This window comes from Zonotrichia leucophrys, chromosome 1A (genome assembly GCF_028769735.1).
Source record: "Zonotrichia leucophrys gambelii isolate GWCS_2022_RI chromosome 1A, RI_Zleu_2.0, whole genome shotgun sequence".
In the NCBI taxonomy this organism is placed as follows: Eukaryota; Metazoa; Chordata; class Aves; order Passeriformes; family Passerellidae; genus Zonotrichia; species Zonotrichia leucophrys.
The window spans coordinates 65,859,016-65,886,935 of NC_088170.1; the positions used below are offsets into that span (position 1 = coordinate 65,859,016).

A 27,920-nucleotide genomic window follows, 5' to 3' on the forward strand; every position below is an offset into this window, starting at 1 on the left:
AACTTACCAGAAAAATAAAATATTAGAATCTCCAAAAGAAGTTCTGAACATATGCCCAGAAGTAAAACCTTACAAGAAACTGTATTTGCTTTTCACCTCCCTGTACCAATGAGCTCTACAGGGCAAAGGCTTCACAGCTTAATTGTGCAAGGCTAAGCTACCCTGGAATCTGATGCTATCTGCTGAGTAAGAATTCAAGATGAAGGCAAGCAGGATACCTTTTGGTTTAGGAATTACTCTGAAAACCATAAGAATGTCCAATTCTTTAAAACTAGTCATTACATGAGAAGTAAGGTTTTGGAAAAAAAAAAAAAGGCTTTTTCTGAACACAAATATTAACATTCTAAAGGGCATTTGTGTCTTCAGACACACTAAAGAAAACGGACTAGTTTATGCATTCAAAGTCCAAACAGAATAAAACCAGTACGTATTTCCTTTGCCTTGCAAATAACTATTCCACAGGAACAGGAACTGGAGGCAATGAATATAATTTACTACCAAGAGGCTGTAGATTAAGTAAACAGCAAGGAAGTAAATTTTGCATTCACAGCCACATGGCGTGGTGTATGCATGACTGAGGGTACACCAGACAGTGTCTCACACCTAGAGGCAATTCTGGCTGCTAGCTGGGGTTCCCTCTCCCATTTCTTCTCCTCCTTGTCCTGTCCTTGGGAAAGACTGAATCACCAAGCAGAAGTACCCGTGGCTAAACAAATTTTGGCATCCACAGGTGAGAGTTAGGTGGGAGAATGTGACTCTGCATACCACTTTTGTGACCCTCATGTTCTTGGCAGTGGTGAGACTGTGGACAGACAGGCTGAAGTCTGAGTTGTGTCAGAAATCTCTGAAAAGAGCCAAAAGAGCTCTTGGTGCAGTGATTTGTGCCACAGGGTGATGGAGAGTGGTGCCAGACCAACACTTAATGGATAAATGGAGTTCCCACTCTGAAATCTAAAAATTTAAACCAGGAGAAAGCTTTTAGATGCTTTACTTTTCTCTTTTAATGGCTTTTTGGTGACAGTGTCCATATTTTTTTGCAGAGAGGGAGCAGGATTCAGACGATTTATTTTGAGAAATCCTTTGAAATGGAACTAAACCAGCCTTTAAGCAATATCACTGTACAGAAGTTGTACTTTAATCCACTTGGTGTTTGCACAATATATTCGTCCGAGGCACTTACATGCCTAAACTGATATTATTATCTCAAAACTCTGTAGAGTTTAACATGTTTATACTCACAGCATCCACATATGGCAGAAAAAAGCTATGATTTGCACTTCCCAAAGGAGGAGCTGGGCCTGGAGGCTGTGCCTGGTCTGTCCCTGAACAGAAAGAGCACACTGCCCCACAACTGCCCACACTGACAGGGCTGATGGCACACTCCCCTGAGCTGGCTCACCCTGAGCCAGCCATCCTCCTGGCCAGTGCCTGCACACAGCTCAGTGGACAGCACCAATGCACACCTTTTGTATTTACTGGGAGAGACAGGAGTCAAAAAGGTCATTCACATCCACCCCCCGAGTGGGAATATGATGCCCAAGCACACCCAGACAATTTTCACCATAGGGTTCATGGGTCTGATTACCCTTATGTATTACATAATACACACACACACACATATATATATATAATTATATATTAATATTATATATATATATATATATATATATATATCCTTTCCGGTGTTTATTATTTAGGGCAGTAAGTGTTAGAAACATAGAGCTGCTAACTAGTTATCTTACTGGTTATTGTAATGCATCCTGGGACATCCATCCCTTCGAATTTACTCCTTTGCATGTACAAAGAGAGAGATGGGGGCAAGACACAACTAGGACTTTCCTTCCGAGCTGGAGGGCACCCAGGCACACTGGCAATTCCCAAATCACTCATCCCACCTTGCCTCCACACAGATCCAGTCACACTGCACATGGGAAGCATGAGCAGAGGTGCTGGAGCCCCTGTACCACGAGCTTTGGCACATCCCCATATCTGCAATAACCACTTCCACCTCCCTGCAGCACAAAGAAATTAACATTAAAATGCAGGATACTGCTGTTCAGCTTCTACCCAACCTGGGTTTAAGCTGCTGCTTTATAGCACTTTCTTACCAAGTTTTAACTGATGACTCTTTTTGTTTCCCTCCATTGATGGCATGATGCATTTGGCTGCCCCCACATCTATGCACAGTAGGTGAAATCCTGGCTTTATGTAAGTGGATTTTTAACTCTGGCTGTCATACATCTGCTGCTTGAGATTTCCACATACCTACATCAGAAGGATAAATAAATCTGTGCAATGATGATGGCCATCACCAGTCATGCTGTCACACTGAGTCACCAGACAGCCTGGGCTCTGTTTGCTGCAGGTTTCTGCCCAGACATGGATGGGATGGAGGGATAAAGCCACTGCACAGCTTCTGCAGAGTGTGGGATTAAGGCATGCTTGAATATGAATTTCAAAGCAGTCAATAGGTCCTGGCAAACAAGTCCATTCACTTTTGCACAGATGGACCACAGTGCTCCTCAGTGAACAACACCAGAGGCCAGACTTCAGTACTCTTATTTCTTTTAACAACTTACTCCACAAAGAGCAGCACTGACTCAAGAGAAAAAACCCCAACAAACAAAAACCTAATTAATCTTACCCAGAATTAATTAGGAAGGTATTCTCTTTCTGCAAGCAGGGAAATTAGAAGACAAAGTGATCTGAGACCACAATGTAAATCAATGACAGAGTAAGACAAGAACTCCAGATTTTCAGATCTGTGTGCTCTAACCACAAAAACATCCTCACAAGACTTCAAGAGCAGCAGCCACTGGTTCCTGTTACACATTGCTGGTAAACAGGCTAGAATATTTTTCCACAGATAAAAAGACCTGTACTTTACCCACTCTGCCACATTTTTCAGCTTAGAGAAGAATATTAGGATTCCTTTAGCAGGATAAACTCAGTCTTCCCAGAACATCAGAGACAGCCTAATGAGCACCGACCACTGAGATGCTGTGTCTGCTTCTCCTTTCTCTTCCATATGGCTCAGCTTCTGCTTTTCCCTCCTCCTCTTTTGAGCCATGAGCTGCCTCCTCTGCCCTGGGATTGCAATGGGATACCCTGTTCCAGGGCTGTGCCAGGAGCCACACACCAGAATTTAGAGCCAAACAACCCTTCCTGATTCATTAAGGGCCCACTGGGGTTTGCAATGGTCCATCATGATGGCAGAGGCACACCTTTATGGCATTTGCAGGCAAAGGGACCAAGCAGGCAAAGGGACCAAGCAATAAAATATTATAATACTAAATTCAAGAAAGAGAAGGATACAGACAGAAGGCTTAACAAGAACAATAATCAATATTGTAACTCTCTCTCCAGGATCTGACACAGTCTGACCCTGACTGATCATTAAGTTAAAACAATTCACATGAAACCAATCAAACAACCACCTGTTGGATAAACAATCTGCAAATCACATTCCAAAGTGGCAAAACACAGGAGAACCAAATGAGATAAGATTGTTTTCCTTTTTCTCTGAGGCCTCTCAGCTTCCCAGGAGAAGAATCCTGGGCAAAGAGGATTTTTCAGAAAATATGATGGTGACAAAGGGTGGATTTTTAAAGCCAAGTTGATTCATACAGATTTCTGAGGCTGGGCTGGGTGTCAAGGCCTTACACAGGAGAATGTAAGACCTAGAATAATAAAATATGCCTGCCACCAGCACCAGGGGCTTGTGCAAACACACTGGCTTTAGGTGACTAGAGCAGAACATGAGACCAGTAACAAGAAAAGCTTCCAATGTCTCTGGCACGCCGTGCTGCTGCAGTTTTGGGGAGCAGCATGTCCACCAGTGCGACCAGGGACACTGCAGTGAAACCCCTTGTGCAAGAAGAACCCTTTGGATGAAGACACATGCCAAGGGGAGCAGGCTGAGAGCAGGCTTGTGCTCAGGAAAGCTCAGCCACAGGGGGAAATCTGTGGTATGACTATCACCTGGCCACATTTCACAGCATGCTGCAAGGAAATTCAGGCCAGGGAGAAGCTCTAGACCTTCAGCCAAGAGCAGGCAGCAGCTCATCAGTTATTTTTTTTCCTTTTCTTCTCACTTTCTTTACCTGTGGTGTTATGCAAACTGCTGCCTTTTTGCTCTAAACTTTCAACCATACACAGCCATGAATGTAGCAGCACATGTCTTCAGTTAATTTAGCTCAGGTGGGACCAGGATTAAAGCAGAGACTGTTCAAAGGCATCTCTTTCCATCTTGGTGTGAATCTCTTCCAGCAGCAGCCCTGCCTGCTCCTGTCTGCAGGCATGAGCACTCCTGCATGTGTCACAAGCACTCCTCACTCCCATTCCATTATAAAATAAATGCCCACACACATCAGAGGAAGGCTCTTTCCCCAAAATGCTCCCACTTGCTGTTTCTAGGAGCTGCCATGGCTCTCCCGACAGTGGTCACACGTCAATAGCAAGGAGAGGGATTCCAGCTGCAACCAGGTTAGGCTACAGAGGAAGAGAGTGCAAAATAAAATGCCTTTCTCTAGAAAATTTTCCTTTTAAAAATACATTTTATCTGGTGACACAATCATCAGTGACAGAGAGCTAACCTACATTTCCCTCAGCACCCTTCAGACAAGGCAGGACAGCACCAATGGGAAGCAAAACCTCTCTACAGCAAATCCATCTTCAAAAGCATCTGAAAAGAGCAGATTTAAAAGTCTCTGGCAGGGAGCGTTCAGCCCCAAGAAGCAAAATGTCAGAGGCACTTTCTGCAAGTGGTCCTGCTCTATGCTTACAGGAAAACAAGGCTTAATCAACAGGAAAGACCCTGGGCTGCAGTCAGATAAATATTCCTGCAGATAAGCCTAGTGAGCAATCAGAGCAAGGTGATTTCTCTCCTCCCTGCTCAGCATTGCTTAATTATGGTTACATCTTTCCTGTCCCATGGCACTGGGTGATGTTTTGCACCAGGGTGACCATGCAGTTGAGAATTGAGTATTTCTGACATCACCATCACAACAAGGAGCATCACAGCCGTGGCAGAATGGATGCCCAGCTCTGTGTTCTCCTGAAGGAATATCCCCTTTTCTGTAGCTGCAAGAGACTCACAGCAGATTTTTCATGGCAGAAACCCTACAACAGAGAGAAAAATAATTGCATGAATTTTAATTTTCTACCTGTTTTTTCATATTACAGATGCCAAGCTCAGTTTTTAGTAATGCTGCCTCTGTTTATGCTAATGCAGGTCTTGAAATCTCAGCTCTCTTTCAGTGGATTTCAAACGGTGTTTCTGACTCTTTCTTTACAATGCATCTTGGAGAAATGTATCTTCTTTCCTCAGGGACATCTGGACATTTAAAGGCTCCACTAGGTCTCGCTCTTGGATATCAGTGCTCCTTAAAGTATCATCAGTGAGGGATGAAGAAAATACAATTACAGAGCGGTTAAATGCTCCTTGCCAACAGAATAATTAGACAGAATAAACACCAAACTCCTCCAAACCATCTTCGGAACTAGTAGAGAAAGCCCTTTTCAGCTAAGCCAGGATCACACAGCCCCAAATGGGAATTTTGTCTTGGAGAAGGGAAAAGATGACATAAATATTTGGGCCTCTGAACACGATTTTCCTCCAATTTAAGAGGAAAAAAATGGCCTTTACAGGCTAAGATATAACCATGTGGCATGAATCAGAATGAAATGAGCACATGTTCTATAAATGCATCAAAGAAAGGCTTCACCAGCAACACTATTTTCTTTTTCTATAAAATGCTTAAAAAAAGTAAAAGTTTGGCTACAGCAGACCTAACCAGTGTTTCAGGAAAATAAAAAGAAAGAAAGAAAAAGAAAACCACAAAATCCTCCACATTCATTTTCCACTGAATAATTTTCCAGGGAGAATGTTTAAAGCAGAAACCTATGGCAAGTATTTCTGCAGACCTATGAAACTAGTTTCTGTAAGAGGAGGTAACCACAGTACTGTAAAAAGAAGTCAAAACAGGGTTTCAAACAGCAACCTGTATTTCCACAAAAAATTCTAGATTTTACATTCTCCTGTTCGAGGCCTTAACACCCAGCCCAGCCACATTAATCTACATAAATCAACCTGGCTTTAGAAATCCACCCTTTGTCACCATCATATTTTCTGAAAAATCCTCTTTGCCCAGGATTCTTCTCCTGGGAAGCTGAGAGGCGTCAGAGAAAAAGGAAAACAATCTTATCTCATTTGCTTCTCCTGTGTTTTGCTGCTTTGGAATGTGATTTGGAGATTGTTTATCCAACAGGTGGTTGTTTGATTGGTTTCATGTGAATTGTTTTAACTTATGCCCAATCAGGGTCAGGCTGTGTCAGATCCTGGAGAGAGAGTCACAAGATTCTTTATTATTCTTGTTAAGCCTTCTATCTGTATCCTTCTCTTTCTTGAATATAGTTTTAGCATAATATAATATAATATAATATAATATAATATAATATAATATAATATAATATAATATAATATAATATAATATAATATAATATAATATAATATAATATAATATAATATAATATAATATAATATAATATAATATCATATCATATCATATCATATCATATCATATCATATCATATCATATAATAAAATATTAAATCAGCCTTCTGAGACCTTGCAGTCAGATTCTCATCCCTCACCTCGTCCTGGGGACCTCACAAACACCACACACCCTTATGCAGAGATTTTGGGGCAATGCAGACAAAATGTGTAGTGAGGTATCTTTTCTTTCAGTGTGAATATGAAAGGGATGACAATGTTCCTCATCACCTGCCGTAGTACAATGCAAGTGCAGATGCAATTTAGGCCAGCACTGACTCTGGAGTCACCTGCAGACTCCTGACCAGTCACCTGCCTGACTGCACAGCCTGGAACAGAGGCTGGAGCTGGGACATGAGCATGCCTGGGAAATTGTGCCTCTTTTTCTGCCACAAAACCATGGAATGTCTTCTGGAACACACTGTCACGTAGCACTCACCAGCCTCCTCAGCACAGCCTGTAGAACCTTCCTCCAGAAGAAAACTTTTAATAATGTTTTTCATGTAAAAGAATGGACTTGGGAACGCCCACGTTCATTTTGCATCTTGATTCAGCGCCGTGTTTTTTCACTTCAAAGCTTTGCAGGTTGTTATGAAAAGCCTTTTCTGTTTAAATAAGTGTAACCATTTAATCAGAATGACTCCACTTCATGCCTGAGAGAGATCCCACTGTATCATAATGAATTCTCACACTGTGGCATATATGGATTTAACATTTATTATATGCCTTGCTGCAAAGCCCCTTCTACCTGAATTAATCACCAGCTATTTAATTGACTTTGGTGCACCACAGTGTAAATTACCAAGAACTGAGAGAACCAGAGCTAAATCTAAAAGACTCATTCAGTGATTATGTGAACACCAAGTAACCAGCAGTGAAACTTCTGGGCAAAGCATGAAAGGAAGGAGATGCTTATCCAAAGCCAACAAAATGGAAAGAAAATTGCTAGGGCTCTAAATAGCCACCTTCCTGCTGCTTGGAGAGAAAAGCCTCACTCCTGCTCTCAGGGAAGCAGCGATATTATAGAGGATTACTGGCAGATCTGTATTCCTGCCCCTTCAATTGCCTGTTCCAGACCAAGCCATACAACACAGGCAGGTACACCCCCATACCCAGCTGCAAGAAATTCCTAAATGGGGATTTGGTGAGGCAGCTGCTGCAAGGCTGAAGGAAGAACTCAAGTTGATGCTGCCAAAACCTATTGCTATTATAAAAAAACCCCAAACAATCAAGGCACATACTGTCACCCTAAGGGTTTGGTACCAGCCCTTGCTGGGGAGTGGGCATTACAATAACCCTCTGTTGTAATCACCAACACAAGGAAACAAGCAAATTCATGGGATCTTCAAATCTTTTTGTAACTTTAAAGATTAAGGTATTAGAACAAGTTTTATTTTGAATTTTGGCCAAACCCCTTGTTTTCGCTATTGACAACAGCAGCTTTGCAACAATAGATATCTTAAAAGAAAAAAAAATCCACTTTCATCTGAACTGTTCACATTTCTCTGAAAGCAAACAATGTTATAATGCTGTCTATTCAATGAAAATGAGAAATTTTTTTCTCCATTACTTCTTTATTCTCAAGGCTACAGGAAAAAAAGATAACCACTCTCCATCAGGAGTATAATGTCACTTCAATTGAAAAAAATAACCCCAAACCATAGTGCTGCCTTGCTAATGAGTCCTTACTGGGATGCTTTGACTAAGGTAACAATAACAAGTGCAAGCTTTGGAACAAGGATGTTGGCAATTGTCTTCCACTCTTGAAGGTGACAGAATCTTATAAGTGGTTTTGGAAGGCATAATGAGAAAGTTTTTTGTAGTCTCCAAGGTGAAGAAGACTCTCACCATTCCTCTGTTGCTGTAGGAAGGCTGGGCTCTGCCCAGGGACTCTAAAATGCCTGGTCCTGAAGCACAAGGAAGCAACAGGACTGCTGCTGAGGAAAAGGTGCTGTGTTTGGAGAAGACACGGGGACCATGAGTTACCAAAAGTTCTGCCACAGGCAGAAAAAAACAAGAAGAGAAATGAAAAGTGCTGAGGGCAGCTAGGACTAGCCAATGAGCACAAGCACTTTCAGGATCACACAGAATCCACAGGATTACAGGTGTCCAAAAGCCATTCTGGTGGTCAATCTGAGGTCTGTTAATCTATTACCAATAAATTTGCCCATGCCCTGATCTCTACCCCAACATTAATCTTTTCTAGTCTGCTTATAACCTCTCTGCCACTGGAAAAGGGGAGATCCTCCTTTGTATTTGGCACTCACCAGTGTAACCCAATTGATGGAATAATCTTTTTCCACAAAGATGTCAAATTGATACTGGATTAATAACTGCTACCTTTCTGCTCCTGAAGAGCCCAGTATGCTTTTATTATCCATTGGCAAGGCCCTGGAACAGGCTGACCAGAGAAGTTGTGGATGTCTCATCCCTGGAAATGTTTAAGGCCAGGCTGGATGGGGCTTTGAGAAACATGCTCTAGTGTAAGGTGTCCCTGCCCAGTGCACAGGGTTGGAACTGGATGATCTTAGAAGTCCCTTCCAGCTAAAATCATTCTTTGGTTCTATGGCATAAATTCCATTGCGAATGCAGAGAGATTTCCTTCTGCTCCTTCTTTTGCATAAAGCTTACACAAAACCCCCCAAGCAGGGGAACCAGCCTCACCTAAGGAATGTGGCATGGCAGATCTGTGTTTTGCTTTAATTAGCATCCTGATGTGATAGTGGCTTGGCATGCAGATCTCTGTTTTGTAACACACCGAGCCCTCACTGGACTCCGTGAGGAACCTGGCAAACACAACACTTCCTTCCATTGTCTCTTGTTTTTCTTGGAGCCTGAATATTTTCATTGAAATGTCACTTACATGCACAGCTCATGCTCGGCTGCTCTCAGAGTGCACTCAGGCATTGGGCTTTCAAAAAACAAAGTGAATTCAGCACTTAATCACAGAGTTGCACTCTGCTTACTTATTAGCAAAAGAGTTGAGAGGCAAAATCACCAGCAGAGTGGTCCCAGTAATAACAAAAACTTGTGCAGATTTTACCACTGGTGAGTTCCTGCCTGTTTGAGTGCTTCCCAAGGCATTGCAGGGTTATGAGGTGCTTGTGTGTGGCAGGGTAAAGCTGATAAACAGCAGGAATGGGACACTGGGATTCTGAGCCTGCAAACTTGTGGGCAGAGCTTTCCTCAGTGCGTGACTTGCACCCGGCAGGAAGGAGCCTCCGTCATCTCAGCTTTTCTGTGACAGAAATCATCTGAATAATTCATCAGAGTTCAGAGACCAAGCTGGGAAAACTTCAGGGTTGGGGGTTTTGGCTCAGCCTGGGCTGGGTTTTATTGCAAAGGTAAGGAGAAGTGCTTCAGGGTTGGGAGAAAGGATGTTCACCCTAAAAACTCGTTCTCAGCAGAGATGCCAAAGCCTCAAAAGACCTCACACAGGAAAATACTCTGGTTTCTTTGGAGAACCAGAAACAGCAGCTGAGAGGACCTAGGTAAAGCAGTCCTGCCAAGAGGATCAGATCACAGGTGCTGGAAAGAGCTGGAACATTAAACCAGACAGGCATTTTCACTTCCTTTAACAAAATCCTAGTATTGACAGGAATCCCCCTGGATTTGTCAATATTCTCGACTCTGCAAAAAGTTGCAATGAAACTCACAGGTGGATCTTCACCTTTGACCATTACTTACCTAGCTGCACACTACCCTGGGCTGCTCCATTTGTTTTGGAGGTGCCTTTCAGACCCATTTTTAGCCTGTTTTCCAAAGGCAGTAAGGCAGTGACTCTCCATCCTAACTTGCCAGACCTTAGAAATTTTTGACCCATTGGGTGAACTTCAACTAGCTTTGACAGAAGAGTAGAGGTAGCAAAAATATTAAGTTCCTACCTATTTTAAGCAAATATAGATGAATAAATGAGAAAAAGGAAATTATTGTCTTAATAGATTTTTAATGTGGTCCCATATTCTGCTGGACAAACAATAGCCTCAGATCCTGTGGCTTTGACTAGCACCAGTTACACAAAAATCTCAGGGAAACCAAACTCTGCTGCTTCACACTTCAGTGCAGGTGAATAATAGAGATGAAATCAGTCAAGCCTTGGAAATCTGCTCTGATCTACACAGGCAGCACAGTCAGAAACAGCATTTGCAAATGGACCCACAAAACTCAGCTGGAAAAGACATGTAGATTGGATTATTAGGAAAAATTTCTTCACTGAAAGGATTGTCAAGCACGGGAACAGACTGCACAGGGAAGTGGTGGAGTCACCACCTCTGGAGGTACTTGGAAGATGTGTGGATGTGGCACCTGGGGACATGGTGGGATTGGCAGTGACAGGTTAATGGTTGGACTCAATGATCTTTGAGGCCTTTTCCAACCTAAATGACTCTAAGTTTCCATGTGTTTATGTAAATCCATTTTTATGCATGATTTTCCAGCATGCAGAAAATGAATCATCAATACCCAAAGAGGCTGATTATACTAATGAAACATTCGTATCTGACATCACCAACCACGACAGATTATCAAGATCTTTCCCTATACTCACAAGTATAATAAGGCAGATCACTTGTAAGATACAGTAAGGTAATTCTTACCAAATGGCACCAACAGCAACCAAAAATCCTATAACTGCTTTTTAACAGAGCTTACTATTACACCAAAATTGTTTAATAAAACTATTTCTGAAAGCAATTTTTTCCCCCCTGTCTTCTACAATATTCTCTGGGGAAATCTCAAGCAGCTTCCAGAAGGAATGAAACTTTCAAGGTTTCATTTCAGTTTTTGTCTTTGTTGCCTATGTAACAGTACTATAGAAAATCCAAACTTGGGAAGAAGCAGATTTTTTCCTGGTTGGAAAGCACATCATCCTCATGGAAATAGGACAAATGTTCTACAGTATTTTTCTCCAGTGACTGCAAAAATTTGGCAGAGTCATCACAGAAGAGGCAGAGATTATCTACATCTGTATTTGGCTTTGCAGCTGCACCAGTGACCACCTCACACCAAAGGTGGGAGTCAAAGACAGCAAGGAGTCGTCCACAACCTTGCCAAACTTAGAAACACTGGATTGGAATATCTTGCATTTTGGGAAAATAAATAAAGCAAAAATAGCCCAGCCCTTTATAAGGAACAGTATAACCCCTGGAGACAGCACATGAAATTCTGAGTTGTCAAATCCAGCAATCTCCAACCTGGACTTCTGGTCTGCCTTGCACTAAGAGGATTGTGTCAGTTTGAACAGTTCTGTCATGGCTTGTACACAATAAATGTGAAAACAAGGTGGTGAAACCAAAGCCAGAGATCTTATTTCCCCATGGACATACTGGGAAACACACAGAGCAGATTCACCAACAGCTATGTAACCCTGGGAAGTGCTCCCAGAGGGACTGGCAGGAACAAATTGAGTGTCAAGTAGACATGGACAGCTGCCTCTTAACCTCCCTCCTTTCCAACCCCAGCACAGACACTGAGACCTTTACTTGCCCATATCTTTGACAGAATAAATGAGGTGTGATATTTATCCTTCAAGCTGGCCTGCTAACAAGCATGGCTTTCATGTAAAAGGAGATGCACTCAAGGACAAACATAAACAGGGAGGCTTGGTCAGCCTTCAAAAACCTTCTCCCACAGAGGTGCTGCGAGATGCTCAGGGGCTGTAATGTCAATTTTCCACAACACAGCAAGGAGTGCTCTAAAGTTTGGTAATGAAAATGCTGCCCACACCACAAAATAATCCTTGGGAAGTATTAGCTAGAGTCCACTTTGCAAGCAGTGACCCAGGGAAAAGGACAAATGGATTTGAGATTTGTTGTGCTCATGATACTGATCTCTGAGTGGCCCTGATTACACCCTTCTTTTTTTTGCAGTCTAAATGTGGCTTTCTCAAAGCTGCTTGATCAGAACCCTTCTGCTTCGCAGAACCCAAGTTTTAAAGGAAGGCAAAATTAGGAGAAATTGTTTAGGAGAAATACACAAAAATGAGAAGCTGAAAAACCCACAGGGAATCTAATAATAATCAGAGCAGAAATATAAACAAAAAGATAAGATACTTCATGCTGTGCAATGGTTCATAGCCATTGTATCAACAAGTTGGTGTTACCTTGGAAACATGAGATTATCCATACATGCCTTCTCCCAAACAATAATCCATGAAAGGAGGGAAGCAAAATGGATTTTGAGCCTCCTGGACTTTGCAGTGTTGCCACCCAACCCTTGATACCAATTGATGCCAAGCCTAACTATTGATGGAAACTCAGAAGCAGTGCAGAGGTTGCACTATCCTTCAGGTGACATCCAAGGAGATGAGGGTGCGTACCTGGCTTGGAGAACCCTGAGTAACCTGGAGGGTTCTTGTTCTCTCCACCTTGAGATAACACAGCACTTTCCCAAAAAAGTGCAGTAAGATCATTCCCTCCCTTCCCTTTAGTGCGCTTGGTCCATCTTGTAGCACAGCTCTTTGTTGGGGCTGGGGACTGCCTGGAGCTGCTGATGGGCTCTGGCTGCTGCCTTCAGCTGGGCATCTCACCCCACTGAACCTGTGCCCCCTGGAACAGCCACATTCTTGGCCTTTGGAAAATTAACTGGCTGGGTTTACACGTACAGCTATAACAGAAGGGATAATTCCCTAGGAAGTGTTGAATGGTGAGCAAGGAAAAATTTAGACCAAGGTGTAATCAGTGTCACCGCTCAATACAGAACTACATTTCAGATAACCCAAATATCTGGATGCAATTATTTTATAAAAGTGATGGCTACACTATATTAAACAAGCTAATAATAAGTAGGAATAATATCTATTTATTTTTCTGAAGACATTAAACAAAACTAAGGATTTATGAATCAACTTATCACAAAATTGGTACTTCCCACAGTCCAGCTGGCTTGTTGGAATTTGTACAACACTAATGTTTCTCTCCTTTTGCAGCACTCTGAACTGAGATGTAGGGCTACAGAAACACACTAAGAATTTACAGGATGTTATTCTCCCCACAATGCCAGCACAATGACTTTTGAGGACATCACCATGCCTGGACCTTACCAACAGACAAGGGACCAGCATTTTCCCCAAGGGCTTCCCCTGAGGCATTTAACCCAGAGCTGCCTCTGTCAGATGCTCCAGGCTTCCCTATGGCACATGTGGCTCTTCTCAGCTGTAATTCACTCCCCTGCCATGTCTGTTCTCTCTCTTTTCCTTGACGCAATCTACAAAACCACTCTGGTTTGATTTGGGTGAGACTAGTCACAAAACAATTTAATTCCCAATTTTACAACAACACACCACACCACAGCTAGAGGTCTGGTTTTGACCACCCTCCAGGGATTTTGCAGTCCGTAGCACACAAGACAAATACCTCTTATATATCCCATCTTTTGGGTTAAAGAACAAAACCAGAGCAAGAAGAGTTGGCAACTTTGATATAAAGACTTCATTAGGTTCAGTACTTACAACTGCATGACCAAATATAAATGGTTTGGACTCTCATAGATGTCTTCCAGAGCAACTATATTTTCATGCTTGATCCTGAAAAAATACAAGATAAGATAAGATGAAATAGTGATTTTCATTTTTTTTTTCACATGACTGCAAAACACAGAGCTATTTTAGTTACACAATACTTGTCAGTGTTTTATTCAACATCATGAACTTTTTGCAAGGATGTGTAGTGATAGAACAAGAGAAAATGGTTTTTAGCTGAAAGAGGGTAGATTTGGATTAGATACTATGAAAAAATTCTTTCCTGTGAGGGTGGTGAGGCACTGGCACAAGTTGCCAAAAGAAGTTGCAGATGCCTCATCCCCTCATCCCTGGAAGTGTTCAAGCCAGGCTGGACAGGGCTTTGAGCAACCTGTCCAGTGGTCGAGTGGAAGGTGTCCCTGCCCAAGCAGGGGGATAGGAACCAGTGATCCTTGTAGTCTTAGGGCCCTTTTGATCAAAGTAAACAGTCCAAAGTGCTTCACAGCCCAGAATACAGTTATTATTCAGAAAAATTTCTTTCAATCATCTCTGAAGCCAAAATGTGTAGCAGTTAAGTATTTGAGGCACTAGAGCTATTCAGTTCCTGTTTCAGATGAATGAAGATGGTTGCTGGTGGTGAAGATGGAAGTTCCTGTGCCAGATGAATGAAGATGGTTGGATGGAGGCTGAATTCTCATGAAGCTTTGCTGCAGGGTGCAAGGGAGTGACAGAGGCAGGCTGGCAGGGAGAAAGCAGGGATCTGACCCGCTGGAGAAGCTCACACAAGGAACCTTGCAGCCATATGACAGCCCCACACTCCTTCCCACCACATTCCTGCTCCTTGGATGTTAAGTCTGGTTTTGCTGCCTGAATTTCCCTACAGCATCATTAAGCTCTTTGGGCACCAGCTCCAAGAGTCTTCAAGGCTTTTTTACATCCTCACCATCCCCACCAAGCCTCTTGCCAAAACATTAGCTCTAAAGAGAAAAATCATCTCTACAAGCACACATCTAATTAGCTACTTCAGCAATGACTCTATGGGTTTGTTCCTTAAATGTTTACAAATAATTTGCAAAGGATATATTTAACTTGTGCAGATCCTGAAGAGACTACCCCAGTGCAAGCCCAGGGCAGACCATGAATTACACCAATTCCAAACAATATTTTAAGAGCAAGAGAAAGATGGAAAATTCTAAGAAGAGGCCACTCATTAAGCAACAGATGGGTATGTTCAGAAGGAAAGTAAACATGCATTGTCAGCAAATGAAAAACTCTCTGCATGTTTCTAGGTTCAAGTAGCTTAATTAAGATGCTTAATCATGTGTCAGAACCTTATCCTCTATGGTCACAAGTGTCCTAACACCTGTGTGATGACGTGGAGAGCAGAAGGTCCATTGTGCCCAGCAAGATCTTTCCCACAAGCATAGAGACTAATTCAATTTCCTCTGAATTCACTGGAAATATTATGACTGACCTGAATTAATGCCCATAATCACTCATCAAAAGCTGTGTTCATGCAAGGACCTTCAAACACAGGAAATTTAATGTCAGCAATAAGCAAACTCAAATGTAATACACTGCAGGATGTTAGAGCAACAAACACATGACTTGGCTCTTCATTCCACCTAAATGGCTGGAAAATCCCATGGTACTTTAGCAAAATTTCCAGGTAGGTTGCATCACAAATTAAATTCTTAATATTTGCAACAGGAAACCAATACACCACCCACTTGGCTTTACACAACAAATGTTTGGAAGGATTTTTTTACTGTGCAGGTCTAGTGCCTGGTCCCTTTAAGGTTTAGTTAGGACAAGAGCAGGTTTGCCTTGTTTAGTTGAGTTGAAGGTGTGTTAGAAATGACATTTAAAGCAATTTGTGATTTTTAATGAAAACTATAATATTTATTTATCCATTTTCCTTTATGCACCACACACATTCACCTGATCCTTTGTGCTCCTCCTACTATCACAATGATAGCAGTTTAACACAATCAATCTCCCATAATGTTTAAAGCCTCCAGTTTAGTCTGGAGTTTGGTTGTGTGAAAAACACCAATCACTTGTTTTTAAAATTTTCAAAAGTTTAATGATAATAAAATGGTTATAAAAATAGCTATATAATTAGAGTAATAATAATTTGGACAATTTGGATTAGGACAATATGAGAGAACAGAAACAAAGAGTTACAGACGTCTGAGTACCTCTTTCTGGACAAAATAAGCCTGAAAAAGGACACAGTTAACAGAGGATTAACCCTTAAAAACAATAGACTTTTGAATATTCATACATCTCATACATGATGCATAAATTCCACTCAAACACAGGAGTCTGTCTGGTCAGTGTCAGCTTCTTCCTCTTAAACCTAGCAGCATCATCATGGCTGAGTGAGGCGGGAAGAAGTTCATTTCTTCTGATAATGGAGCAATAAATTCTCTTTTTCTGAAAGATTTAGGTGTCCTGCAGCTGCTATCTGGTGTGAGTACCTCATTCCTTTCTTAAAAAAATATCCCACATACATAGTTCCTATTTTAACTACAGAAGTTACCTTTTAACTACAAAACTGCATTTTACCATATTATTAAAATGTTAATACAGCACTACTAATCAATACAACATAATACATACAGTAAACATCTGCATAGAGCCATACAATATGAACTTTTCGCCATTTTCACCATGCATTCACTGCTGCTTTGCATTTCTAGTTTGGGGAAGCCTCAGAGCTCCCCAAAGCAGCCTCACCATCACACTCAGGGTCACCCACAGGCAGGGAGGCAGAGGCTGGGGAAGAGCTGGTCAGAGATGCAGTGCTGGGCACGGGGCTGCTGCAGACACGCTCCCCTCCCTGATGTGCAAACCAAACGGGCACTGCACCCTGTGCTCTGGAGGGAGGGCACACAAACTGCTCCGTGCTACAGAGAAAGGGGAGAAAAGGCTTAGTCCCACCCCTGCAGTGTCCTCTGCATTGAGCCCATCTGTCCCCCCCTGAAATCAGAGGCAGGATGCGAGCATGTGGGAAGACAGCAAATACAGAGTGTAATCTGGGAGGAGACAGCTGAAGAAGCTGAATCACCCCCGAAGGACACATGGAGCATCCCTCAAAGGGGTGATGGCATTTGGAGCATGATGTGCCTTTGGGAGGGGGTGTCTGTACATATGAGCCACCCCAACTGCTGGTGGTGCTGTGTTGGGGAAGGCGAAACAGGAAAGCCTTATAAATATGATTGCCTGGCAAAGGATTTTGAGAATACAGAAACTGTAAGTGAGATTAAAATGAAAGCAAGCTTTGAGATACCTTAGTTACTGTACAACTGGAAAACAATGGTGTGGCCAGCTGAAGGTAATCCCCTTTTGATGAAACAACACCCTCTGCTTGCAGACAGGTCCAAGGGTCAGAGCAGACCCTGCTAGCTTGGTAGAAGGGGCCCAAAGAGGAGTTTTTAGGGTTTAAAATGTAACACAGTATGGTAGTGTAATGATTCTTATAGGGTGTATGTAAATGCTATAGGATTTGTCTATTGTAGTAGACTGGTTAGTGAGAATTAGAATATTCAACAAAGAAGAAGATTTATGGTATTGTAACAGGAACTTCTCTCTCATTTATTCTTTTGTCCTCTTTTACTCTTTTGCTCTCATCTTCTTTACCACGCTCTTGCCTTCTCTCTCTTTTCCTCTCTTTCCCTCTCTCAGTCCTGCTCCGAGCTGTGGATGGCAGCTCCCAGCAAGGCCCTGCACCCAGGCCTTTGGCAATAAACCATACGTTCCACGACTGTCAGAACCCAGGAAATTCCTCTGGCTGCCCTGGAGGCCTCCAGCCCTGCCCAGGGGGCTCAGAGACCTTGGCACAGAGCCCAAGATCCCTGTGCCTTTGATTTAGCCCTTAGAAAAAACAATTACCAACCTTTATATGAAGAATTACAAGTCAAGAGGGTTTAAGTAAAATAATAGTTAGTTGGTCACAGAGTGAAAAATAGATTTTTGGAGTTTTTAGAATGGGGGTTCAGGGGGCAAGATGGAGGAATCTGGATGTGTCCTGCCTTTCTCCTTCTTGGCCTCCATCTTCTGGATGAACAATATTAATTTCAATAACACCTTGGGGTTTGGACAAGCAGGTGTGGCATCATCAGAATGTTTTGTTGGTAGCACAAAGTCCAATGGTGATGGAGCAAATTTGTCCCACTCCTCTGCCAGCAGATGAGCAGTGCCAGATGTGAGTAACAGGCAGACACTCCCTCTGGCTTGCAGGGAAGCTTGGGTACATCGAGAGCCAAGGAAAGAAACACTGTGAAGTGGCAGCTCCTTGCTGGTCATGGATCAGGAGGGATTTGGGGATGGGTTAATTAACTCCACTTTTATCCCCTTCCAGAAGCACCGAGCGAGTCTCAAAGGTTCAGAGGATTCATTCTGCTAAGCCTCCAAATGCCTGCACACAGCCCTGCAGAAATACTCACTGGACTGCCTGATCTACTCAAGACTGACAGGATTTATTATTTTAAAAGGTGCTGCTCTCACTTTACAGAAGGGGAAGCATTGTGCAGAAAAACTACAAGTTTTTTCTGTAATCACCAGCGAGAATGGAGCAGAGAGGGCCAAGACTGCTCAATCCCAGAGTAATATCTTAATCAATGGGCCATATTACTTCAATTCCTTCTCCTTCCTACCTCAGTGATAGAATCTTAACCCCACTTCTGTGCAGACCCTTTCTTCCTTCTGTCCTTCCCCTCCAGACTCACAACATTATCCCACCCTGCAATAGATAAATCTGCCTGGTTAACTCTACACAAAGCAGCTCACTGATGCTTCAGGGTACATGATAGTGCAATATTGGGGCTGCAGCAGAGGGGACACGGACATGGGATGGGGTGACAGCAGTTCCCATTACTTGCTTCCAAAGAAAAAAAGCTGTGAAAGTGAACATCAAAGCATGGACTTGCTTAAACAAATTAGATCCCATTATGCAAATTGATATGAAATAAGGAAAATTGCCCTTGCCACCTTTGCAACTCCCTTTTCATCACATTTGCTATTTTTCCTGATGCTCCCCCTCCATCCTGGCAAACCCCATGTGCTGCTTGCATCTCCCACATCCCAAAGTGTCCCCAAAATTCCTCCATCTGTGGCACAAAGGGCAGGTGCCACCTCCAGCCACCACTGCTTTGCTCAGTTTCAGGAATATTCTGAGGCCACTGAACAGAAAGAAGTTGTCTAGAATTAAAAATACAAATAAAGAGAGGCCAATTATTTTTTAGATTCAGGACTTTTCACCCTACAATTCTCATGTGATGCTGCAATCCATGGGAAAAAGAAGAGGAAGATAAATCTAGGAGTGAAAATTAAGGGAATTTAAGTATACAAAAAAAAAAATCAAACATATAGAGGGATTAAACCTGGTAAGAAACTATGAAAGGTTTAGTATAAAAAAGAAACTATGAAACTATGAAAATAAAGGATGGATTCCCCCTGTTCAGAGCAGGTCTGGGTTGGATGCTGTGCCTCAGGCAGACACAAACCTTGGGGCTCAATGCAAAATTATCAAGCTTCCCCTCCAGACTTTCAGTCTATGATTCTGCCATGTGCTTTTACAAAGGGGTCAATGATACAAATGAATGAAGGCAATGTTGAGCTCGAGCAATATTTTAACACACAGACAGCCAAGATTTAAGGGAGCAAGCTGAACTGGGCAACCAAGGACTTCAAGGGAGTTTTCTGGGCATGGCAGCTGTGCAAACAAGGGCTGACAAAAGAGTGCTTGATCTGCAGCAGAGCCCAAGCACAGACTGGCCCCCTCTGCTTCCTGTGGAGACATTGCATGAGAGCACTGATAGGAGAATTGTCATTTTTCTCCAACTGCTACTGCTAAAACACAGAAACTTCCACCTCCAAAGGGGCTGAAACACACCCCCAAAACAAGATCTGATATGACCAGGGGTGACATTTGGCTCTGCTCACCAGTTTCCATCATGCCACATGGGCTGTGCTGTAGCACTGGAGTGGTGATGAGTACATGGCATGGCCCCCCAGTGATGCTAAAATCCTCCCGTGCCACTGGCTGGCACAGAGACACCACGTCCTATTCACTTCCACCAGAAGTGCACAAGCCCCCATAGGTCCAGATCTAGCTCTAATGGACAGTATTCACGTCAATGTTTGCCAAAAAATATCTAAAAAATCAATAAATTCCATGGGCTTTGGCAGGAGAATGCTTTTAAGAAGAGAGGGATTAAAATTTGGAAGTTGATGTACAATAAGGGAAACCAAATCCTTTAATGCCTGAGCTTTCTGTACATCTCTGCTGGCTCCTGACCATCCCAGAGGCCAAAGAGCTGGCATTAAACCTGCTGTGTGCTGCCATGGATCATTAATTAGAGGGGCTGCCCTCTGCATAGATAAAAGCAGAGAACCCAGATTTTGCTGTTGTTTTGGCTGCTGATCTGCCAGGAGAGCACGTGAAACACCCCAGCTACAAACCATGATAGAATCACCTACATTAATATCTATCATATTTAACACCAAAAACCAGGATCAGTTAGAAGAATGCCACACAAAAACCATGGGCAAACACAAGAGCTGCTTAAGTAGGGCAGGTCCCCCCCACAACAACTCTTTCCAAGCCAGTGCTGCATTTGCAAGACGTGACATTTAATGCTGCACCTCCACGAGCAGCACGTGTCACGGGGAAAATGCCACAAGAAAGCAGGGATCATTTTGCAAAAGCCAGAACCAACAAAGCGTGAGGCTGTGAGGATTCGTGGCTTTGAGTAACCAAATGTCTTTGGGAATCAATGTTCCATTATTCCCACACAGACCCTGGAGAGAGTTTGGCCTGCAGCATCAGGGTTGATGAGTTCACCAGTTGGCCAAGAGAAGTGTTTAAATCAGTTTCTGCTGTGGAGGGCACTGCAAACTCACCTCTGCTCAGCTGTCTCATTTGTTTGAAATGAGTCAAGAATTTCAACAGATAGGACTGTTACCATGTTCACAGGGGTCTCAGGTTGAGGGAAGAGACGAGGATCTGACTCCATGTTTCAGAAGGCTTGATTTATTATTTTATGATATATATTACATTAAAATGATACTAAAAGAATAGAAGAAAGGATTTCATCAGAAGGCTAGCTAAGAATAGAATAGGAAGGAATGATAACAAAGGCTTGTGGCTCAGACTCTCTGTCCAAGTCCGCTCACTGTGATTGGCCATTAATTAGAAACAATCACATGAGACCAATCACAGATCCACCTTGCATTCCATAGCAGCAGATAATCATTGTTTACATTTTGTTGCTGAGGCCTCTCAGCTTCTCAGGAGGAAAAATCCTAAGGAAAGGATTTTTCATAAAAGATGTCTGCGACATAGGATAGTCTCATGTCACCACATTTCACTTCACAGAGAAATGCAAGGCACAATTCTTCCCAAGAACATTTCTGGCTTTCACATTCTCTGAACCTCAGGGAAAGGAAAAACAATTCTTATCTCATTTGCTGTGTGTTTGTGCCAAAGTAGAATGCAATATGGAGATTGTTTACCCAGAGTGATGGGGTTTTGTTTCCTTGGCCTATCAAGGCCAAGTGTGTGTGTGTGTGTGTTGGGACTATCAGGTGACAATCACGAGATTCTGTGCAGTTGAGTGCTTGGCAGATTCAGTTTAGATGTAAAGTAATATAGTGTAATATAGTATACAATAATACAGTATAATAAAGTAATTAATTAGCCTTCTGATAAGATGGAGTCAGATGCATCATTCTTTCCCCCTCGTCGGGGGTAAAAATATCCACTAGAGTCTCACATATGGTCACAGGGAGTGATCAGATCAGATTGCTCTCCACTTGAAAGAAAACGACCCAAAAATCTTCATGATGGCTCAGAGGATGTGAGGATGCATGGGAGCAAGCCACCCTGATCTCAAGGAGAAACTGGGAATTCTGCCAAGAGGGGAACGGGGCAGAGTGAGATGGCAGGGGTTGGTATGGGGAAGGAGACTGGTGCTGTCCTGGAAATGGCTGCCTGGCTGCAGCAGAGCTCTGCCCACCATTCCTGCTCCCAAAAACCATTCCAGTGCTGATGCTGTGCTGTGGGACACGCAATGCCTCACCTCAGTGCCATTCCTGTGTGAGGGCCCCAAAGCCGACACCAGGATTGGAGGTGCAGCCCCACCAGGGCAGAGCACAGAGGGACAGCCCTGCTCCTGCTGGCCACACTAGCGCTGATGTCTGGGGTGTGAAAGGGAGGGAGGGCAGTGTGGGGCCTCACATCACATGTCCCGTTGATTTCCAAGGGTCAAAACTGTGAGAGGATACCAGACTGATGTCACCAAGTCAACCACCTTCCCTGAAATGGGCAGCTGGAGACAGCTTTAGAAGAAAGGTATAAGCTTTAATGACCCTGACATTAATTTCTACTATTTCATATCCCCACAATGTCCTCCCACAACAGCCAACAAGAACGTGGTGACAGCTTCTGTGGCTTTGGTGCTACCCACCATCTCAGGGTAGCAGTCTCCCCTTCTCTCACCCACAAACACACATGCAAATGCAACACTCAGAGAAGCCTCAGCTCACACACATGGAGCAGAGATGTGAACAAAACCAGGCAGATGTCAGTTGCTCAGCAAAGGTGGCTCTACTGAGTCTGCAAATCCAAAACATCTGGTTTTTCTCTCCTACTACACTTATATTGACAGTGTTTTTTGAAGTTATATCCCTAATTTGCCTATTGGAAAGAGCTGGAGGAGGGTTATTGGCTTCAGTACTGAATACTCCCTTGCCTTAAAAATAAAACAGAGCTCATTTTTATGAGCTGTAACTTAGAAATGGTGCTACATCCCCATGCCAGACAGTGTTTTTTGACCTCCTCTGATCTCCTACCATTGTGATGTTTTGTTCCCACCCACATTACACATCTTGCCTTGCTTTATCTAACAACTGGGCAAGGGACAGCTAATTCCAGCTCAAAGCCAGATGGTTCAGTGTCCATATGCTGGCTGCCTGGCCAAATTAGTTAAATCTCTGTGGCTGGAAGGACAAGGAGTTGAACTTTGGGGTCATGTGGGGGCTTCAAAACACAGACTGCTCACAGCACAGGAAGGAAATTAGTGTCTTCACTAATATTTTTAAGAACTCTATGCTTCTCTGGTCTGCTTTGGGAAACCAGATAGGAGAGAAAGACCCTGGATGCCCTAGAAGAGGGTACCCAAAGGTAAATATGGAGGGATGAGTCACTTCATAACCTTCCCTCAGCTGTTACTGAAGAGCAGACTGTGACAAAAAGCTCCAGTGTTGGTAGCAAGCAGCAAGTGGCTCAGAGCAGGTGTCTGAAGGAAATAGGAATAGTCAAAATTCAGAAGAGAGAAGCCCACCAAAAGGCTACTTCATTAGACTTAGAAGGTAGTGATGATTTTAAAATTAACATGGTTTCCAGTTTAGTTTTTTCACACTTTAGCACTTCAAAATTAGGCATGAAATATTCTGTATGCAAAGCAATGGGCCATGATGGGATTTGTCCTGATCCAGTGTCCTAGCAGGATTTTCTCATGATCTCTCCATTTTGTTTTCCAGATCCTACCCATCACCTCTATAACCTCCTGTTCCTCAAGAGTGAAGATCCAGAAATATTTCCATCCATTTCCGTGGTCTTTCTTCCCTAGCACTGCATGTCTTCTACAGCAAATCCCAGCCTTTTGTACCACGTGCATAACATGTTCTCATGAGATTTTGCAGTGATAAAGTGAAGCTGGACATGTTCCACAGGTGGAAACCTGAGCTGTGGAGTTAATCAGCTGTAGCACTAACTGGCTGTGACAAAACCTACCCAGATACACCTTGAAATTTCTGATCCCTGCCCTATCTCATGTTATACTCCCTAGTGAGGTCACAACAGAGCTCAGACAAAAGCTGAACATTTTCAGCAGAGGTTTTCACCAGGCACTGCTGGAACTTTATAACCCCCTACGAACATAACAAATTAATTTAGGTAATTGGAGGACAACCATGAGTGATTCCTGGATCACACACCTGGAGGTAGGTGCTGACCTTGCGCTCACTTGTCTCAAGAATTGTCAGGTGAATGCTGCTCAGCAGCCATTCAAGGGGAAGAAATTCAAGCTCTGGGTCTTCTACTACTAAAACTTACAGCTCTAGTGTGAAAACAAGGTCCAAAAAACCCTCTGGAATCCTTGTATTCCTGCAGATCTGGCAGCCCATTTAAGGCAACAGGAATGTCCCCACATCAGTGCCATTTCAGGAATATCCCTAACATCCACAAGAAGCACGCCAAACCATGGGACTGATGGTTTCCAATTGGTGGATCCCAACTGGCAGCAGTCAAAAAGGCTTGCAAAGCTTGAGCAGAAGCCTCCAGGCTGTTTAATATGAAACACATCAAAACAAATATTAATGATTAGTTAATCATTAAAGGTGAAAAAGATAAAAGCAGTGTCTGCAAGGATTTATCTCAGCCAAAAACAGCGTACACCATGCTTTAGTCCTTGGCAGCAGCCCTGTTTTTGCAATGTGGAGGACTGTGGATTTACATGTGCAGGCAGTAATTAGGGATGATTCCCACTGCCTTGCCTGGGAGACTGAGGAGCCAGTGCAGCTCAAGGTGGTGAGCACTCCTGGGCTGAGGTGTGTGCGACTGTGTTCACAGGGGCCCCAGGATGAGGGAACAGACGAGGATCTGACTCCATGTTTCAGAAGGCTTGATTTATTATTTTATGATATATATTATATTAAAACTATACTAAAAGAACAGAAGAAAGGATTTCATCAGAAGGCTAGCTAAGAACAGAAAAAGAAAGAATGAACAACAAAAGTTTCTGTCTCAGACAGAGTCCAAGCCAGCTGACTGGCCATTAATTAAAAATAACCAACATGGACCAATCACAGATGCAGCTGTTGCATTCCAAAGCAGCAGATAATCATTGTTTACATTTTGTTCCTGAGGCCTCTCAGCTTCTCAGGAGGAAAAATCTTAAAGAAAAGATTTTTCATAAAAGATGTCTGTGGCAGGTGGGCTGCTCTGGAGGTATTTCATGAACATAAAAGCAGGCTCTACTTGCAAAACTCCTGAAAAACAGGCGGAATGACACTCTTGGAAGGGTGATCTGGCAGCAGTCAGAGCAGCTATCCTTGTACACTGCCTCACAAAATGAGAAGATCTCATTAGTCTGCAGTGAATGAGGAGCTGAATAACTGGTGTAACCCTGTGTGGCCTCCTGGCTCTCAGGTGAGTGCAGTGTGTACACAGTCACCCAGTTCCATCTGAAACCTGGCAGCAGACACTGCATCTCTGAAAGGAAAGCCCTGCCATCCATGAAATACCCATTGGACACAGACACAGGGGTGGTGGTGTCACCTGTTATCTCCCTCCCTGGTTTGAATACATTCTAATGAAGGGTGAATGCTCTGACACCCACTCACCTGCACAGGTAAGTTACACAGGAACATGGAAAAATGCCTACTCATTCAAGCACAGAGCTGAAAGATTTAACAAAGCCAGGTATTTCACATCACCACATGGGGAACAAATGGAGCTGTCACCCAGGTGTGACAGAGCTGGGACTCCCAGTTGGGACTCCTACAGCATCTTTATCTACTGGGTTACCCTAGAAGCTAATGCACGTGGGTGAGGTGGAGCTGAACTGCTGATCATAAGGACAATTAACAGCACAAAGGCAGAGATGGTTTATGTACTCAGAAAACACTGATGCAACCCAAAAGACACTTTGTCTCACATCAAGAAGCAGGGATATGCTCTACAGTCACATCCAAAGAGGTTTATGCCTCCAAACCACATTTTCTCCACAAGAGAAGCAGAAAAGAAAATGAGCAACCAAGCACAAATGACATGCTGAACACAAATTTCTTGTCCCCCAACGAAGCTGAGCCATCCTCTGCATGCTCATCTCTGCTGATTGCTGCTGGGCAGCCTGGAAAATCACCAGCTTTGATTGAGTCTCATCAGACTGGGTGTGCATGTGACAATTAAAGCAGATTACAGTCCCTCAGTGCCATGCCAGGGGCCAGCAGTGTCACACGTGCCCAGCTGCAGGTGTCTCCTGCAGTGACGAGCTGCAAATGCTCTCCAGAATGGGTCAGAGCCCCTGTGTGTGCAGGGGGTACAGGAATAACCACTCTGCCTCTCCTGGGAGGTGTGGGTTTGGCTTTAGATCAGGTCACAATGTGTTTGTGTCACTGGGCCCTGTGCCCCAGCAGTGCTCCCCTGCCCACCTGGCCGGCCCAGGGCCCCTGCCCAGGGCAGCCTGGCAGAGAGGGATGCTGGAGCACAGCTCTCCTGGGCAATCCTCAGCTGGCACCCAGGCAGGGGCTCTGACCCAAGTGCTCAGTCTGCCTGGACAAGCCACATGGCAAACTCAGCAGCAGCAACCTGTGAGAAAACCCCCTCCTTCCCACCAGGCTACTGGGGAGCCAATTTATTTGATTTATTGAGACAGAAGGATAAGTAAGAGGCTAGGCAGGTTTCCACATTTCATCATTTCACATTTCAGTGTATTAGGACACTCCTACACAGAAGATTGTTCCCCCAGTGCCTGTGGGAAGTGCCAATAGCCATGGGGTGAGTCACAGACACCCTGCACCATCAAGGAGTGAGTGGGGGAGCTCTGCACGGGGGGGAATTGAGCTCAGAGCACAGACCTTGCCACTCCATGTTCATGAGGAGTTACTGTCCCCAGTCACAGAGCCTGGAAATCCAAACTGAAGGGCAGATCCACTTCTCCCGACACTTGTGTGACTCCTGGAAGTCCCAGCCCTGCTCCTCTGTGTGGTAGACAACTTTTATGGAAAATCCTTTCCTTAGGATTTTTCCTCCTGAGAAGCTGAGAGGCCTCAGCAACAAAATGTAAACAATGATTATCTGCTGCTGTGGAATGCAACAGGTGCATCTGTGATTGGTCTCATAGAGTTGTTTCTAATTAATGGCAAATCAATCACAGCTGGCTTGGACTCTCTGTCCAAGACAAAAGCCTTTGTTATCATTCTTGACTATTCTATTCTTAGCTAAGCCTCCTGATGAAGCCTTTTCTTCTATTCTTTTAGTATAGTTTTAATGTAATATATATTATAAAATAATCAGTCAAGCCTTCTGAAACATGGAGTCAGATCCTCGTCTCTTCCCTCGCCCAAGAACCCCTGTGAACACCGTCACACCTCTGCACAGCTGGTAAATGACATTGGGAACACAGCTCCAGCCCTCCACAACTGAACCTGCCATTTCCAAGCTGGAGTGAAGGCTATTCATCTTCAAGTCTGGTTTATTTCCAACCTTCCCAGATGCTAGGGACAAAAAAAAAAAAGTCTTCTATTTCCACTGCCATTGGGTTTGCTTTGCATGTGGTCTTCAGGAAAGATGCAGTGGGAGAGAATAGGAAAAAAACCCTTCCAGCAATGGCCGGAATTAATAATGGAATAATTTATCTGGGCCAAATCCTGGAATCATTAATCAGGCAAGACTGCTGGGGGTCTCACTTGGCTGGATTCACGTCTTGGCAGCATCACTACAGAGCCCAAAGTAGGCTTGAACTCAATACATCAAGTGGCAGAAAAGTCATTTAACCAGAACATTATAATTAGCAGAAATCCGTGTTAATAAGGATGCATTTTGCTTGTGTATAACAGCTAATTGGTTTTTAACCAGGTGAGAATAAGTTTGAGAAGCTTAATCTCCTCAGTTTTACAAAGGATATCATAAAGGGGGTCTAATTAAAAATTAAACAGTGAAGTTCATTTATTCCTGTTACCAGTGTGGAGCACAGGGACCCTATGTATAGATTTCTATTTTTAGGAGAGAGAAACCTGGATTCACAAATGTTCCCAGGGTGCCTTTAGAGAGGTAACAGAGGAGTTTACCACAGAAGCCAGCTCTATACTAGCAGCCACTTGCCCAGAAAAGAGGACTGT

The 27,920-nt window shown here is 43.4% G+C and overlaps 1 protein-coding gene across 4 annotated transcripts in view; it reads right to left on the reverse strand.

The window, feature by feature from the left end:
• CAMK1D (calcium/calmodulin dependent protein kinase ID) overlaps positions 1–27,920 on the reverse strand; it is a 218,390-nt gene that overhangs the window by 71,429 nt on the left and 119,041 nt on the right. For all 4 annotated transcript variants that reach the window (XM_064703023.1, XM_064703024.1, XM_064703026.1 and 1 more), the window contains exon 3: positions 14,001–14,075. In XM_064703023.1, the coding sequence (XP_064559093.1) occupies positions 14,001–14,075 (75 nt within the window). The remainder of the gene's footprint in view (positions 1–14,000; positions 14,076–27,920) is intronic.